The sequence below is a fragment of the Dermatophagoides pteronyssinus genome, unplaced genomic scaffold (assembly GCF_027571235.1).
Source record: "Dermatophagoides pteronyssinus isolate colony J.1.1.1.1 unplaced genomic scaffold, Derpt_VIB-CSIC_2022.12 sq0001, whole genome shotgun sequence".
NCBI classification, from domain to species: Eukaryota; Metazoa; Arthropoda; class Arachnida; order Sarcoptiformes; family Pyroglyphidae; genus Dermatophagoides; species Dermatophagoides pteronyssinus.
In genome coordinates, this window is record NW_027461525.1 from 5,892,787 (window position 1) to 5,909,071 (window position 16,285).

Sequence of the window (16,285 nt, forward strand, 5' to 3'; positions counted from 1 at the left end):
ATCGTTTTTCAGTATTGCAACATGCCCCAAACAAAACAACCATTTCAGTCATATGCTTCGGTTTTTTGCTAATTTTATTAGTACCAATCATTTTCAATTAATTGTTTGGACAACATTTCCGACTTTAAATTTAATAAATTTTGTACAATTTGAAAATTCAACAATTTTTTTTTCGCTCATCACCTTGCACATCAATTTCAAACTGTTGAAAGTAAAAGACAACATTTTGGTTAAATTGATGATGATCACATGAATTGATATGTTTGTTTCCTTTCCACTCGAGTGCTGTATATTCTTGATGAGCAATCGCAAAAAATGAAAAATGAAAATAATATCCTATTTGGTGGCGGTGGATAGTTGACGACCAACCAACCAACCAACCAAGCAAGCAAGCAAGCAAACAGCCATAACAAAATATCTAGTTTCCTGTGACATCCTCCTGAATGTAAATGGTGCAATTGTTAATGTTATCAGTTCATTAGTTGTTGTTTGACAGACACACTCTGTCTCTATTAGTTTAGTTTAGCTTTAGTTGGTTGTTGAATATTTTGAGAATAACCAACGTAGTGAGTGTAGAAAAAACCCATAGAGGCTCGATCATTATTTTAAACGAAACTTTTTCTCTGGGATACACCACCACCACCACCATTCATTCGTCGATAGATATTTGAAGACTTCAGACATCTCTTATCACTTGATTTTTATTTTTGTTTTGCTGTATAATCACACATCACGAGATCATCATCATCATCATCAACAACAACTACGACGATAATCAATTGGCGCCATTTATTTTGATTATTTATTGTGAATGAAAATAAATGAAAGACATGTCACAACAACAACAACAAGTCAAATTTCAACGTCAAATCGGTTTATTGAATGGTGTTTGTTTTGTTGTTGGCACAATAATCGGTTCGGGCATTTTTATTGCCCCGAAAGGTGTCTTTCAATATGCCAATTGTTCATATTTCAATGCAATAATAGTATGGATTATATGTGGTCTATATTCCATGCTTGGGGCACTCTGTTATTCCGAATTAGGCACAACTATTTTGCGATCTGGTGGTGATTATGCTTATATCAAGTCGGGTTTTGGTTCAATGTTATCCTTTGTTTATTTATGGTTGAATGTAATCATATTGAAACCAGCTGCTCAAGCCATCATATCACTAACATTTGCCTATTATCTTATTGGAACATTCACTGCCGCCAATGATAGTAATGAAATCAATCATCAATGTAGGTTGGATGCATCGTCCAATAAGCAACAAATTGAAATTTCCTCACGAATTATAGCAGCTTTAACGATAAGTTAGTATTGTTTTGTTTTGTTTTGAATGATTAATTGTAATGAAAATGTAGGTTTACTCGCATTGATCAATTGCATCAATATCAAATGGGCAATAAGTATGCAAAATATATTCACTTATCTTAAAGTATTAGCATTGTCGGCCATCATAGTTTCCGGTATCGCCATCTATATATTTGGTATGTGTGCTCACTTCAAATATGAGATGCTTTCAATCATGTTTGCTTTTCAGATAAATTTCAATTAGAATCGATCAGCGACAGCACTAATTCATCATCATTATCCTTATCGAAAATAAATAGTTTATGGAATGAACAACAAAACGATGGCAAACAATTCGAATCGGACAAATGTTTGCCAATGTACTCTTTGGCCATTTATTCAGGGTTATTTGCATTTGGTGGATGGTTAGTATAATAGAATAGAATAATAATAAATTGCTTTCATTAAAATTCAATTTTTTTTGTTGAAAAAACTATAAGGAATTATCTGAATATTGTGACCGATGAATTGAAAAATCCTTACAAGTATGTCTCTGTTATCATCATTATTTTGCTTTTGTTTGAAGAATAACAATCTCATTATTTTATTGAATTTAATGATGACAGAAATCTTCCACAAGCAGCGATGGCTGGCATCCTTATCTCTACATTGATTTATGTTCTTGCCAATTTATCATATTTTCTCATATTAACACCGAATGAAATTCTCGCCCGTGATGCTATTGCCTTGGTAACGACTAAATATTTGCATCATTATCACTCTCATTATAATTCATTCACGATTATCTTGTTTTTATTAAAAAATAGACATTTGGTAGAAAAATTATCGGTCCTATTGGAAATTCTTTGATTTCATTTTCGATTGCCATATCAACGCTTGGCAGTTTGAATGCCACCATATTCACAACTTCAAGGTTTGTGATCACATCAAAATGATCGATTTTTGTGTAATAAATTTCAATTTGATTTGCATGATTGTAGATTATTCTGCATAGCAGCACAAGAAAAGCATTTGCCATCCATGATTGGAATGTTACATTATGAGCGTTATACCCCGATTGTATCTTTGATATTTTCCGTATTGATTACGATTATTATGTTTGTCGGGCAAGATATTTTTTCCTTAATCAATTATTTTAGTTTCACTAACTGGTTGTGGACTGGCGTTGCTGTGCTTTCGGGTATTTTTTTTTCTTTTTTTTGTTGTCAAGAAATTAAATTTTGTTGTTAACAGGAATAGTATTACGACATAATTGTAAGGATATGGATCGTCCCATACGTTTACCATTATGGTTATTGTATTTATTCGTTGTGTCGTGTCTATTTCTTACCATATTGGCTGTACATAATGATTTCCAGAACTCGCTAATCGGTTTTGCATTAATGTTATCCGGCATACCGGTGTATTTTCTGAAAAATTTTCTCGAGAAAGAACAATTCAATTTGGGTAACTATGTCATTTTATTAATTAATTTGCAACATTAATTGTAAAATATTATACTTTTATAAATAATAAATATAGATTGCGTCAAAGTTTTTCTCCAAAAACTTTTTCTCATCGTCGAAACGGATATGGATGATTTGTAAAAACAAAAACAAAATAATCATTATCACCAAATACATTGAGACACAACATTTAGTTGAAGAAAGCAAAGCAATAATAATAAACAAATTCAACAAAATAACATCCATCACACACAGTTTCTAAAGGAAAATTTTCTGTTTTGATTTCATTTCACATTTACAGAATGGACAAGTATCGTTTTTAATGTTGAGGCAGCACTGTTCGCAAGATGTATGGCCACATGGTATAAATGCGATGCCAATCTGATAATCCAAACATATTTTGCATAGTGATTTATTGTTATCGGTAATGTCCTATTGAATTGATATATAAACAATTATTGTTTGCCTATTCTGTTCAAACATACCGAATTTGTGTAATGTTGTTGTTGTTGATTTGAATGATGAAATAAAAGCGAATCCTGACGAACCAACATGGCATTTTTGAGCATAACATTATCGAATTGTCTGTTGAAATGATAAATGTAACGTCGAACATCATCATAAAATTGCTTCAATGTTTTATCAACATCAAATATGGATGCTTTTTTATTCATCAGTGTGGTTGATTTGTTCGATGACGATGACGTCAAATTCAACAATGATGTTGGTGATGACAGTGTTTGCATTAAATCATTGAGAAAAGTAAAGTTTGAATTGAATCGATTCGAAACGATTGTCTGTTGGTCGATCATTGGAAGACTGTAGAAAGCACGTCGTTCATTGATCAAACGAAAAAATTGATAGTAATCTTTTTCAGAATAAATTCGAAATTTTTGCTCGGTGATTAGATTGGTTTCATCATTGTAATTGATGGTTATGATATAGTTATAATTTAATAAATGACTTGATCTATGATGATGAATTTCTTTCAATTTATTGTAAGTTATCCTGTGTTTGTTTTCCATCAGGTTAAAATGGATGTCTAAAAATGTTGGTAATACTTACAATTTGATATTATCATTGTTATGATTAGAGGAATGATTTATTGTTATACCGCGTGGTCCAATACCTACCAGAAGATTTTTCTTGTTGGATGTTACGGAAAAATAATCCACACCAAGATCGTTGATTTCCAACGCCTCTTTGAGGAATAAATTTTTCGCAAAATGCGATGAATATCCTTGATATCTTTGATGCCAGAATACAATCCGTTGCATAAAATCACAATTTTTGTCACCGTCATGACTGGCAGCAGTCATTGTTTTTGATTTGTTCCGAATATTTATAGTGTTACTTTCATCGATATCCAGTGTATCACAATATGGTCGATATTTATGATTATTATTGTTCATTAGTGATCTATGATTCGATGTTAATCGCTTAGTCTGTTCCGAATGAAATAATATCGACAGCCATTTTGAATAAAGTATTTTGAGATCATATGATTCTTCATCCAGATCACCAAATTCAATTTGGGCTATCAATGCAATCAATTTGGTTCGCTTTTCCGAATCAATTTTCAATACCTTTGTCTCCAAATATTGACAAATATTCAGATAGAATTGATGCCTTTTTGGTGGAAAAAATAAATTATTTCATCAATCAAAAAGGGAAATGAAAATGGACAAACTTTGTTGAATTTTGTTGAATGTGATGTGGAAGAACATAGAACTTTACTTTGAGATATAAGCGAATCATTTTCATTCGAGCATTGATCTGTTGATCGATTCTTTTGCGTAGAATAAGCCAATATGGCTGACCATTACGATAATATTGCAGGCCGAAAAAGTTGATCTCAATAATATCGATCAGATCACAAACCTGTGGCAAAACAATAATATTGCTGAATGACAATTCAATTATCATCACAGCAAACAAACCTTGTTCAAACATTCTTGACCGAAAGCTTTATTTCGAATATTAACTTCGATAGCACAATTGTTTGGTTGAAATACTAGACACTTCATCATTATGGCAAGATCATTATTTTAATTCAATTAGAAAATGAAACAATCGTTTTTCTCTGCTTAATGATCAAATGGAGCAAATTTCATTCAATTTGGATTTAAAATATGACGCAAACAACCATATGAAATTGTCTTTCCCCAATCGATAAAGGTTCCAAGGAAAAGAATACTATAAAGAAAATGCAATGGGATGGTTGTCATGAAGACGACCAAGTTTTTTTTTTGGTTTCACTTTGACGATCATATATCGTTGATCTTGGTTGGTTATTACTATTTTGACGACGACATTTTTTGATGATGATGAAGAAAGATTATAGTTTATTTTTTTGTGACTGACATTTGCGCACAATATTTTCGAAACCAATGACGATGACAATGATTAGATCATTTTTGGGGGGGAGATAATGTCAATCAATCAACAACGAAAATGAAAGGAAAGAAGAGAATGGAAAAATGTAGAAAATCTTTATTTATTCAAATGATTCTGTCTGTCATTCGAATCGATTCGATTCGAATGTTTTCGGGGCCCTGCCCACGAATTGATCTTTGATTATTTCGCGATTCAAACTTTTTTACTTAAAATAACAAACACCTACACACACGCAGTTGATTCTCATTTTAATTGGCTTTTGTTTTTTTGTTTATCAATTAAAACACAAACAAAAATTAATCAATTATAAATGTCGTGAGTCGAATGGTGGATGGATGGATGCTTATCATTGTTATCTTATTGCAAGAGAATCATCCCAATAAATTGGTGATATGGCGATATCAAGCAGTGTTGTCATGGCTTTGATGACAACCAAAACCAAACAAACAGAAAATGTTGTTTTTTCTTCAATTATGAAAAGGAAAATAAATGCATGAAAATTTTGATTTTGTTTGTTTGATATTTTCTGTCAGGAATCCATCATTCATTCATACAAGATTTTTGATTTTTTTGAAAAGAATTCGAAAAAATTGGGGGAATGAGGGGAGGAACACAATGTATCGTTATTTATTGAAGGACCATAATGAGCTATTTCTGCACAAGTTTCTCAACAGAATTGATTCTTATTATTGTGGTTGTTTTTTCACTCTTTCACAAGAATCATTATTGTTAGCCAAACAAGAATTTTTTTGTTTTGTTTTTTTTTTGATTATAAATTGGGTTTAACCTCTAAACGACGACGACGATGATATGAGTACTGTTGTTGATTATCGTCAAGAATTGTTAATTGTGATCAATTTTTGTTGATGAATGGAGAAAAATCATTGAGACAAACAACAACAGTATGAACAGGATGGATGTTAATCACCAACCCCATCATCATCATCATCATGTTAATAATATTCATAATAACCATGCCGTATCGACAGCAAATCGTCAATATCATTATGATCCCAATCCCCATTTGTTAATTTGTGCAGCTAATCATCATCAGAATGATGGTAGATTGTGCAACTATGAATCATGTGATTCCAATTATTCGCTATTAACTGGCAAACCAACCAATAATAATCAGACAGCTATCCGAAACCTTCGTCTACGAATGCACGAAATTCATTTGGCCTATATCAATAATAATGATGAATATGATAAGAAAATTGAATTACGAAAACGTTTAGAATGTTTGATTGACGAATATCTAATTGTGGTGCGACATGATGACAAATTTACATTCAGAGAATTTCGCGATTGTTTAGAAATAACCTGTAAAAAATCAAATTTCGATCCAGAGAAAGCTATCGAAGGTATTTGTATTGTTGAATGCTTCAATCAATTTATTCATTTTTGTTGTTACAGCTTTTCGATTAGTCGAGCGGTATGCGCTCAATCTGTTGAATTATCCTTGGCGTCATGAATATCATAAAATATTTGCCTTTGGTTATTATCGAATAATAAAATATTCCTTATCCGGACACTGTGAATTGATGCAATTGATTGGCTACAATTATGATGCATCCAACGATATTTATGTTTTGTCGGAAATGCCCATCGACCCGGATAAAATGATCGCCATTTCATTCGATTGTTTGGTATCGATTGTCGAAATACAAATCATGTCGGACATCAAAACCAAATGTCCGGATCAAATGTGCTGGAAAGATATCTATTGCATTAGGTGCCAATACGTTTGTAATGTTCAAAGTGCCGTTCGTATTTTTTGTGATTTAAAACGTAACAACAAGTTGATTGACTTGGACCTAGATCTTGATTTGCCCGATTATTCAATGAAAACATTCAATAAAATCGAACAATGGTCGCCCACTGTGAACGGTTCCACAGTGAAACCCAATATTAGTAATAATTCAAGCAAGGAAATTATTTTGCCACCCCCGCCTACCTATTTGGAAAGTGATTTGGATACCATCGATTTTATCGATTCTGCCCAACATAGCGAACAAACTAGTAAAAATACAACACCAATTAACAATACCAATTTCTTTCATAAGGATTTCAAAACCACAAACAACATAACGGCAGCTCGAAAAATAATTCCTGTCAATGTGAAACCAATCCATTCGGAGCCGCAACAAATAATCATTTCGAAAAAGCCGATCATTTCTCCATCAAACTCGTCTTCGTTTTTGTATCATCGTTCAGCACCGAATGAGAAGAAAGCCACCAACCCACCAACAAGCACGATACGATCGATATCCAAAGAAAATCTGTTGAATAATCACCACAAACCTTTAATAGAATTATCGTCCGAGGAAAGTTGTCATCAATCATCCAATGAACAATGTGATGATGGATGGTCATGTCAATCTTGTACCTATGTGAACGATGAATGTGTGGAAATATGCCAAATGTGTCATCGCAGCCGTACAAAGGGTAATGAATCAACACCATTGATTACTGGCGGTCGACAATGTAATAAATGTACATTAGTCAACAATAAAAATGATAAGTTTTGTACGGCATGTGGAACATCGTTGGCTGATTCACCGACATACATTTGATTCGATTTGACTATTACTACTACTCTAGTTGCTGTGATAATTAAAAAAACATTTATGTTTAATCCAATTGATTTATTAATAACGGATAATAATGTTAAACAACATAAATATTTGTATTTTTTGTTTCTGGTTAACCATCAAAATGAAAATAAAATTATTTGATTCAAAAAATACCACTTGGTTAGATTCGATCATTATTGGGACGGGAAGGAGCCACTGTATTGCCGCCATATTTTCGCTCTTTATTAAGAAAATATGCTCCAATTGCATAGACAATGGAATTGAATATTCCAAATACCTTTGAAAGGGAGAATTTGTTTAAATAATGAATGAAGTGAAGAGTGTAATACATACTCCCGATGTGATATAAGTGCCAAAATAGCTTGTACCCAAATATGAATTAAAATAGGTCAAACTGTAGCGATAATCCTGGCGGCAACTATATAATATGTGTATTAATGCCGTGATTAATAAACAAATTGACGAACAAATCGTATAAGTCAATTCAATTGTAAGCCAATTGAATTTGGGAAAGAATACGTTCTTCAATGTGACCAAATAGGCAAAACAAAGAATCAATGTTATAGCAAATGTAATGGCCAGAAAGAAGGTGAATAATCGTGAAAACCACTGCGATTGGTTTGAGAAGAAAATATCAGTTTTTTCTTGAATCAATCAATTTTATGAGCTTACCGTCAAAGGTGGTGATATGCAACTCAGTGCAACTATTCCAAACAGCTTCACCGAATTAGGGAAAAAAATTCATTATAAATACAGTGATGATTGATGTGAATCAAAATTTACCAATTGAATGAGTTTGATGACGCCAGGATTTGTGCAAAAATATTGCGGATTAAAATAAAGATCCTCACCAACACCAGTCGATTGGGCTTTCACTTTGACGGTCATGCCAGATTGACTGTATTTTGGTGCACTGCGTTTCACATAGATTATTTGATCATTCGATGCTGGTGGACTTTGAATTGCGTTTGGGTTCGACATTTTCCGATCGTTTGGGTTTTGATTAGCGAGAAAAATATGAAAATCAATTGAATTTGTGGATGCGAAAACAAAACCTTAAATGGCTATTGAATGAGAAGAAAATTTTCTTCATAATTCAATATTGAAACAAGGATTTTAAGTTTTCGCGTGTAGGCGTTCGAAGGAAATCCAATCCAAAACGAGTTTTTCTTTATTGACTAGATTTCAAACCGATTGGTGTTTGCGAAAAAAAAACAAAACCAAACAAACGCCATTAGCTGACTGAATTGGTTTAGGTTTGTTGTTTGGATCGAAAAATTATTTGTGAACCATTTGTGGGCCAATGACAATGCATGATAATTATCATATATAGACATACAAGAGATGAACTGACCATGAACAAACAAACCAAACAGTCTTCCTGCACACATCCCCACCGATAACCAAGACAACCAAAGAAACACAAATTAGCAATGACCACCTTGAATAATTATGTTGTCCATTGTCTTTCGATTCGAATCCGAAATCAACAAATTTTACTTTTAAACACATTGTTTATTTCAACATAAATTCTATAATTAGCTACGGAAAAGGAGAAAAATGGAGACAAATAGCGAATGGCCAAATGTGATAAATTGAAATGAAAAATAACTGTTTCCCCCATCATAAAGTAATTAGAGATTACAGTTCCGCACACAGACTCCATCATCATCTTTTTCCAAAATATGGATTTTATAATTTAAAAAAATTAATCAAAAATGCAATGATAATGATTGAAGGAATCGTTTGCAAACACACATCATTATCAATCATATATCATCACCTAACTAAATTATATATCCATGTCAATCAATATCAAGTTATAAATTCAAGCGCGCGCATCAATTTAATCCACACCATCATCATCATTGTTGTTGTTGTTGTGCCAATTGTTAACACACACTGAAAAACCGAACAGCGATGATGATGATCAGTGGTAAAGAAAAAGAAGAAAGGAGAAAATTGCGCTGTGTGTTTATCAAACTTGGACAAATAACAACAACAACAACCACAACAGCATTGCTATCAAACGAAATTTGTAAAAAGTCTAAAGATCAATGCGACAATAATTAGATGTAAGAAAATAAAAAGTGTGTGTCGTGAAAGATAATAAGTTGGATTGATTTTGTTTTTTGCTGCGAAAACTGGATCGATTCTTTCGACTCAATTGAGTTTGTGTCATCAGCTGATCAGAATAACAAGAATCCCTGAGTATATGGGTTATTTGGATTTTCTATAAACGAATGTTATAATCAATTTGTGTTTTGGCCAATCCAAGTCAGTGTTATCATCATAAAAAATTGGATGTCAACAACAACAAAACGCATCAACAAATTAAATTTCTCTCCATTCTTGTGTTTGTTGTTTTGGGTTCCATTTTCCAATAATCATCGTTGTGATTGTGATTGAAATGAACAAACTACATTTACACAAATCACCATCATTATCAATACCACCACACCATACTGAAATCCCCATAATCATCATTCTTATATGATCTTTTCAACATAACCTACCAATCAACCACCACGACTATCATCCACATAATGCGAATAAATCACTTTTTGTCATGCTTGTTATTTTAGTATTTTGGTGAGTGTTGTCGTTTGATTGGTTGTTTGTTTGGTTGAAATATTTTTGTTGATGCTCATCACACTTGGTCATGAACGTTGTTTTGTTCACTCTCCGTTTCTTTCTATAACAATTATATTCTGCTTTGCACCCATTTTGATTCTTTCTTCTCGAATTTGTTGGTGTGAAAATTAAATTTCGAATTTTCGGTTTTGTTATGAATGATGGGTGCTAGGCAAAGTACAACAACAGCCGCAAGTAATGATAATAGCCCATCGAGAATAATAAACCAAAGTGACGATAATAATTCTTCAAGCAACATGGGTAATAATAGTTCAACATATTCCACACCATATAGAAATGGCCATCGGTCTAATACCGAAAACAATGATGACATTTTCAACCATAGTGACAGTAATAATTCTTCCCGACAACGTACCAGAAGTCTAGTGTTGTCCGGTGGCAGTGCTAGTGATCATATAACAACAACCTCCGGCAATTCACGGCGCTCATCATCCAGACCATCGCATTCGAGTGCCATTGATTTTCTCACATCGAACAATACATCCTCATCATCCTCATCACATGATATTCTCTCGAATGATTTGGACATCGATATTGGTCTTTCATCATTGTCGTTTATGCCTTTTTCACTTCCAATTATTCCATATAATTATAATCGTAATTATCATCTTTCTGATTCAATCACTCGTTTTATTAATTGTTTCTCTCTCTCTAATCAGATGTCAAGTGTTCAGGCTGTTCGAAAATTATTCTCAAAGATGAACTACAGTTTCATTTAATGTGTTATAAACTTCCATTCAATTATAATGGTATGTTATTATCTTTTTGAAATAACAAATGATTTTTGTTTTTTTCCTGCAGAGGATGTACTCACCGAAGACAAAGGAGAATGTGTAATTTGTTTAGAAGATATGCTGAATGGTGAAAAAATAGCTCGTCTTCCATGTCTGTGTATATATCATAAAAAGTAAGTGTTGAATCACAGTTGATTCCTTTATTGATTCATTGATTCATTCATTGGACAGATGTATCGATGCTTGGTTCAATGTTAATCGATCGTGTCCGGAACATCCAACCATAACAGTCTAATGCGGACCAATCGGGAAAATAATCTGTGAATTTCGTCTCATTAATAATACTTACATAACATTATCATGATGAGAATATTTAATACATTTTCTTTCTAAATGATTGTGATATCATCGTTTGTTGGCCAGCAATTTTTTAATTATATTTTTCAATATTCTTTCCTGTTATTCACCGATGATGATGATAAACAATTCTTGTCAAACTAACAGAAAATGATTGCAACACAGGATTTTGTTAATAATTGTTTTAGTGTTGATTTTCTTTTCTTTTCCGTTATCGTTTTATATCGAATTATTTTTGTATTGATCATCATTTGTCATCATAATTGAGTTCGATCAGTTGATCAGCAGCAGACAATGAAGTTGGCCAGTTATATTTGGTGCCTTATTCATTTGGTAAACTGACTATGTCATCAAATAATAATAATAAAAATTGTCCATCCAACATGAATGAATGAATAAACACTGTGGTTGTAGTGGTTTGTAAAATATGTTTTATTTTAGAAAATAATTGTTGCAAAACATTTCAAACAAAATTACAATTTCACAATTTATATGTTTCCATTTACGTTGAACCGAATTCGGCCATCCATTTTTCATATTTTTTCAGATCTTCGGGCGAAATGGATTTGTTAATTTTGCGCATTGCCTCTTCGAAATCATTGAATGTAACAGGCAGATCCAGTTCTTCTTTCGATAGCGAACGTATTTGTTCGGGCGTCAGACCTTGTATACGACGTCGCATAACCATCATACAAGCATCTCGACAAACATTAGTTATATCGGCACCGGAATAACCATCCAAACGTCGAGCAATTTCGCCAACATCTAGATTTTCCGCTTGTTTCACTTCGCGTAAATTGATTCGAAGCAATGCCTCGCGACCTTCGGCCGTGGGCAATGGAATGTAGATACGTTTTTCCAAACGTCTTCGTAAGGCTTCATCAATGTCCCAGGGAAAATTGGTAGCAGCCAAAACCATGACTACTTTGGATGGATCATCATTGTTAGTTATGCCATCCATTTGTATCAGCAATTCGGATTTAACTCTACGACTGGCTTCATGTTCATTATCGGAACCTCTTCGCGAACAAAGTGAATCGATTTCATCAATAAATATAGTGGATGGAGCGTAAAAACGCGCCATTTCAAACAATAACCGAACCAATTTTTCCGATTCACCACGATATTTGGAAGTGAGTGTTGTGGATGAAACATTGAAGAATGTTGTTTTACATTCAGTGGCAACAGCTTTAGCGAGCATTGTTTTGCCTGTACCTGGTGGTCCGACCATCAATACGCCTTTCCATGGTCGACGTATGCCACGAAAAAAATCGGGCATCCACATTGGCAATACCACAGCTTCTTCTAGCAGATGTTTGGCTTCTTGCAGATCGGCAATGTCATCCCAATGTGTATCGGGATTCTTTTGCAAAATATCACGTTCCAGCATTTCCACCAATTCGGCATCAGGTCCATGAATTTCGAAACGACGTTCTTTGTTTTGTTCGTTCAAATCATCAGCTGACTTGGTAGCATTATTTCCATTCGAATTTGTTTGGCTAGAATTGGCACCAGAGCTTGATGTTGTTGTTCGACGTTTTGTGTCCGACGCTCTCGAATTGGATGTGTCTTTGCTTTTGGCTCGTGGATCTTTCGAAGGACCACCTTTGGATGAAGCAGAGTTTCGGTTTGAGGATTTCTGCGTGATACTGCGAGAACCAATATTATGATGGGAAGATGAGGATGATGAATGACCAGGCTTACGACAATTCGAAGACGATGTTGATGGCGGCGGTGGCATAGATGAACGATGATGGTGATTTACATCAACCGGTTCTGGCCATACATCTGGATCTCGATAATTATCGTAGGAAACATTTTGTAAAATGGTAGCAAAAAGACTAGGATCGATAGAACCATTGGTTCCGGAAGATCCACCACCACCAGATCCAGCTAAATTGGGAGGACCAATCGGCCGTGAATTGTGATGATCACCTTTGAAATTTAACAATGTTTGATGAAGATCTTTAACAACTTCATATTCTTGAGCAATGATTTGTTGAACTTCTTGCCATTTTTCCTTCAGATTATGGTCAGTTATTGTTTGCAAATGACGGTGAATTTGTTGAACAACACCTTGGTAATAGATTAGGGCCGTTTCATAGTTTCCCAACAGTGAACATTCACGGGCAACTTTCACATTGTCACCGATTTCAGCTGGAACATTCATTTTTCTCAACACATTTGATCCAATTGGACAGTAACAATTTGGAGCAAACAATTATCCAATGCTAGAAATGGAAACTCAGATCAAATATTTATTTCATAATAACAAACACATTATACGCATTACAATAATATAAGCACAATAACAAAACAACAAGTTTTTGTTTGGAGATGCGTGAGCGTATATCTGATGTTTATGTGGTGGTAATGGTGGTGGTGGCAGTCACCGCAGCAGACTAAAGTTGAACAGGCACAGTGAAAATTTGATGGCCACCAAGATGCTTGTTTGGTTGATCCTTTTATGGATAAAATTGAAATGAAAGAAAGAATGAAAGAATGAATGAGTGAATGAATGGATTGATCAATGCAATAATTGAACCAGCGAGACCAAGTCATTCAGCCCCCTCTCTATCAAATAACAAAAATCGAGATCAATGTTAATGACCTATCATAATGATGGTTGGTTGGTGTTGAAGATTTTTTCCTTCTTCATTTTGCTATTCGATTTCTGTGTATTTCACATTCAGGTTGTCATAGTAACACATCAAAAAAATTTTGGTTTGTTTTTTTTGAGGGTTAACCCAAACATAAGATAGTTTAATTTTTGAATTGTAACTGTTTTTTTCTATACCAATTATTATAACGAGCATGTGCCGATTCAAGTTTGTTGAATAAATGGCTCGTCAAGTCCCGGTGATATTCTTTGGAGACGCGATCATGAAATGGTTGTAATTTATTGATATGAAAACGGTCCAACGTTTCTTTCATTTCGATAAACTTTTTTTCGTGAACTTGATTCGAAAATGGAACGCATTGCCAAAAATGATAAAGTAATTCGTCCAATGCCATTTGAAGGTGTTTGAGTTCCAATACAATATCCTTGGGTATTTCATCTTTGAGATTGGATGACACAACACTGGCATCTTTCATCAGTATTCCACCGGGTGATAAATCGTTTACGACCTGGATAGCTTTCTTGGAATCCAAAATGATACCGGAAAATGGTCGCCGATTGGATGAGATGGCTGTGATTTGTTGTAATAAAGCAGCTTGCAGCGAGGCTTTAACATTTCGTTTATCATGAGGATAATCACTAAATTCAAAAACAATTGAAAATTAACATTTTGCAAAACAACAATGTATTGCACTTACTATGAATTTTCTGAATTTTTCAACAAAGGTGTAGGACCATACATATAACGTTCGACATTGGTAACTTGAAGTTTAGGCGGTTCAATACCTTCATCGAATTCATCGATCGATGCACCAACCGAAGGCTTTTTCCCGGCCAGATCGTCATATTCGGTGGCTTCTTTTAATCGACGTTTTTTTGCCACCAATCTTTCAGTCTCGAAGGCATCATCTTTTGATTCGACAATGGTGGTGGTTAATTCTTCGGGTTTTTCTTTTGATTCTTTCTTTTTATCTCCACCGTTGATGATTGACAAGGGATCTTTGTATCCACGTTCTTCCTCGGATCGACATGCATCCAAAACCATGATTGAGTGAAAGTTAAACCTTCTAATCAAAGCTTTGTTGGCAGATAGTTCGGGTTTGTTGGCCGAGCTAGTTGTCGCTTCTGAACCTAAAACATTTTCGATGGTCGGTTCGACCGGGTCATCGAATACTCTGATATCGAAGAATGGATCAATAATTCCTTTTTTAATAGCATTTTGAATGTCCATTTCATCCTGTTTGGCACAATCATTGAAGAAATCTTTCATGGAAGTCATACGGTCACGATGAAAATAATGGGATTGAAAGAAACGCTGCCAGAATTCTTGTTCGGACAGTTTGTGTGGAACACATTCAAAATGTTTTCGCTTGACGGCGGGATATGTCTGAAAAATAGCCTCGATAATTTCGCTGGTGATATTATAGTGAATGCCATTCTGTCCATCCGATTGTGGCTTAACATCGGCCAAAAAAGCCGATGAGACACCGACTTTTTCTTTTTTACCGGTTGCATCGATTCCTTTCATTGATAACTGTTTTCGTGTGGCATAAGTTTGCCAAAATTCATCCGTACTGATGATGTTGGTAGCAACCAATTCTTTATAAAGTTGATACAGTGTTGGATTGTCCACCAATACTTTGCATTTTTGTTCCATTTCTTGGGACATTTTTCGCCGAAACAACGGCAACATTTGCTGTAGAATTTCTTTGACTTGATTACGATCCTCAAGCTGTGCCGGTTGGCCTTTAGGATTAACAAAATGAAATGTATCACTGCCATTGGCCAAAACGATCTGCAATTGAATTTTGGGTTTTCCTTCGGGCGAAATTTTTTGCGTTTTAATGTCGGCATACTTATGTGATATGGTAAATGTATTTTTGCCGTTCGGCATCCATGCAATACGCTCGTTCATCAGATACAGAGTGCCATCAGCTTTTTTCACACGAACATGTTCTATCATAGCACGAACATCTTCCGATTGAGCCATGATGACCAATGTCAAATATTCTTATCAAAGATTAATTATTTATTATTTGTCAAAATACAAATCAATCGGGCATATGATCATGCCAGGTGAGGTGGTTAGAGTCAATAAATTGTTGCTGCCATCTATGATGACTCACAATAATCATAATGAACATTGTTTCAAGTCTAAATTAGCA

At 34.2% G+C, this 16,285-nt stretch overlaps 7 protein-coding genes across 7 annotated transcripts; 3 read left to right on the forward strand and 4 right to left on the reverse strand.

Annotated features, from left to right (window-relative positions):
* The first annotated feature begins 210 nt into the window (after positions 1–210).
* LOC113795789 (Y+L amino acid transporter 2-like) lies at positions 211–3,307 on the forward strand. Its single transcript, XM_027346011.2, has 9 exons — positions 211–1,314; positions 1,366–1,491; positions 1,545–1,719; positions 1,795–1,839; positions 1,921–2,044; positions 2,122–2,228; positions 2,296–2,495; positions 2,549–2,761; positions 2,837–3,307. The coding sequence occupies exons 1-9, from the start codon at positions 822–824 to the stop codon at positions 2,899–2,901; spliced, it is 1,548 nt and encodes a 515-aa protein (XP_027201812.2). The 5' UTR covers positions 211–821; the 3' UTR covers positions 2,902–3,307.
* On the reverse strand, positions 2,752–5,518 carry LOC113795790 (E3 ubiquitin-protein ligase MYLIP-like). The gene is made up of 5 exons (XM_027346012.2): positions 4,701–5,518; positions 4,451–4,641; positions 3,826–4,389; positions 3,246–3,768; positions 2,752–3,192 (listed from the first exon to the last, which is right to left on the reverse strand). The coding sequence occupies exons 1-5, from the start codon at positions 4,788–4,790 to the stop codon at positions 3,019–3,021; spliced, it is 1,542 nt and encodes a 513-aa protein (XP_027201813.2). The 5' UTR covers positions 4,791–5,518; the 3' UTR covers positions 2,752–3,018.
* A 249-nt stretch (positions 5,519–5,767) lies between these two features.
* tamo (PUB and ZnF_RBZ domain-containing protein tamozhennic) lies at positions 5,768–7,906 on the forward strand. Its single transcript, XM_027346009.2, has 2 exons — positions 5,768–6,521; positions 6,574–7,906. The coding sequence occupies exons 1-2, from the start codon at positions 6,062–6,064 to the stop codon at positions 7,731–7,733; spliced, it is 1,620 nt and encodes a 539-aa protein (XP_027201810.2). The 5' UTR covers positions 5,768–6,061; the 3' UTR covers positions 7,734–7,906.
* LOC113795793 (uncharacterized) lies at positions 7,768–8,735 on the reverse strand. The gene is made up of 4 exons (XM_027346015.2): positions 8,538–8,735; positions 8,427–8,471; positions 8,088–8,363; positions 7,768–8,031 (listed from the first exon to the last, which is right to left on the reverse strand). The coding sequence occupies exons 1-4, from the start codon at positions 8,733–8,735 to the stop codon at positions 7,915–7,917; spliced, it is 636 nt and encodes a 211-aa protein (XP_027201816.2). The 3' UTR covers positions 7,768–7,914.
* Positions 8,736–10,068: 1,333 nt separating this feature from the next.
* Positions 10,069–11,926, forward strand: LOC113795791 (uncharacterized). The gene is made up of 4 exons (XM_027346013.2): positions 10,069–11,006; positions 11,069–11,158; positions 11,211–11,316; positions 11,375–11,926. The coding sequence occupies exons 1-4, from the start codon at positions 10,547–10,549 to the stop codon at positions 11,436–11,438; spliced, it is 720 nt and encodes a 239-aa protein (XP_027201814.2). The 5' UTR covers positions 10,069–10,546; the 3' UTR covers positions 11,439–11,926.
* Kat60 (katanin p60) lies at positions 11,915–13,671 on the reverse strand. The gene has a single exon (XM_027346008.2). It carries the CDS (start codon positions 13,668–13,670, stop codon positions 12,003–12,005), a length of 1,668 nt encoding a protein of 555 aa, XP_027201809.2. The 5' UTR covers position 13,671; the 3' UTR covers positions 11,915–12,002.
* Positions 13,672–13,738: 67 nt separating this feature from the next.
* Positions 13,739–16,234, reverse strand: Tfb1 (transcription factor B1). The gene is made up of 2 exons (XM_027346007.2): positions 14,819–16,234; positions 13,739–14,759 (listed from the first exon to the last, which is right to left on the reverse strand). Exons 1-2 carry the CDS (start codon positions 16,108–16,110, stop codon positions 14,264–14,266), a joined length of 1,788 nt encoding a protein of 595 aa, XP_027201808.2. The 5' UTR covers positions 16,111–16,234; the 3' UTR covers positions 13,739–14,263.
* Positions 16,235–16,285: the final 51 nt, after the last annotated feature.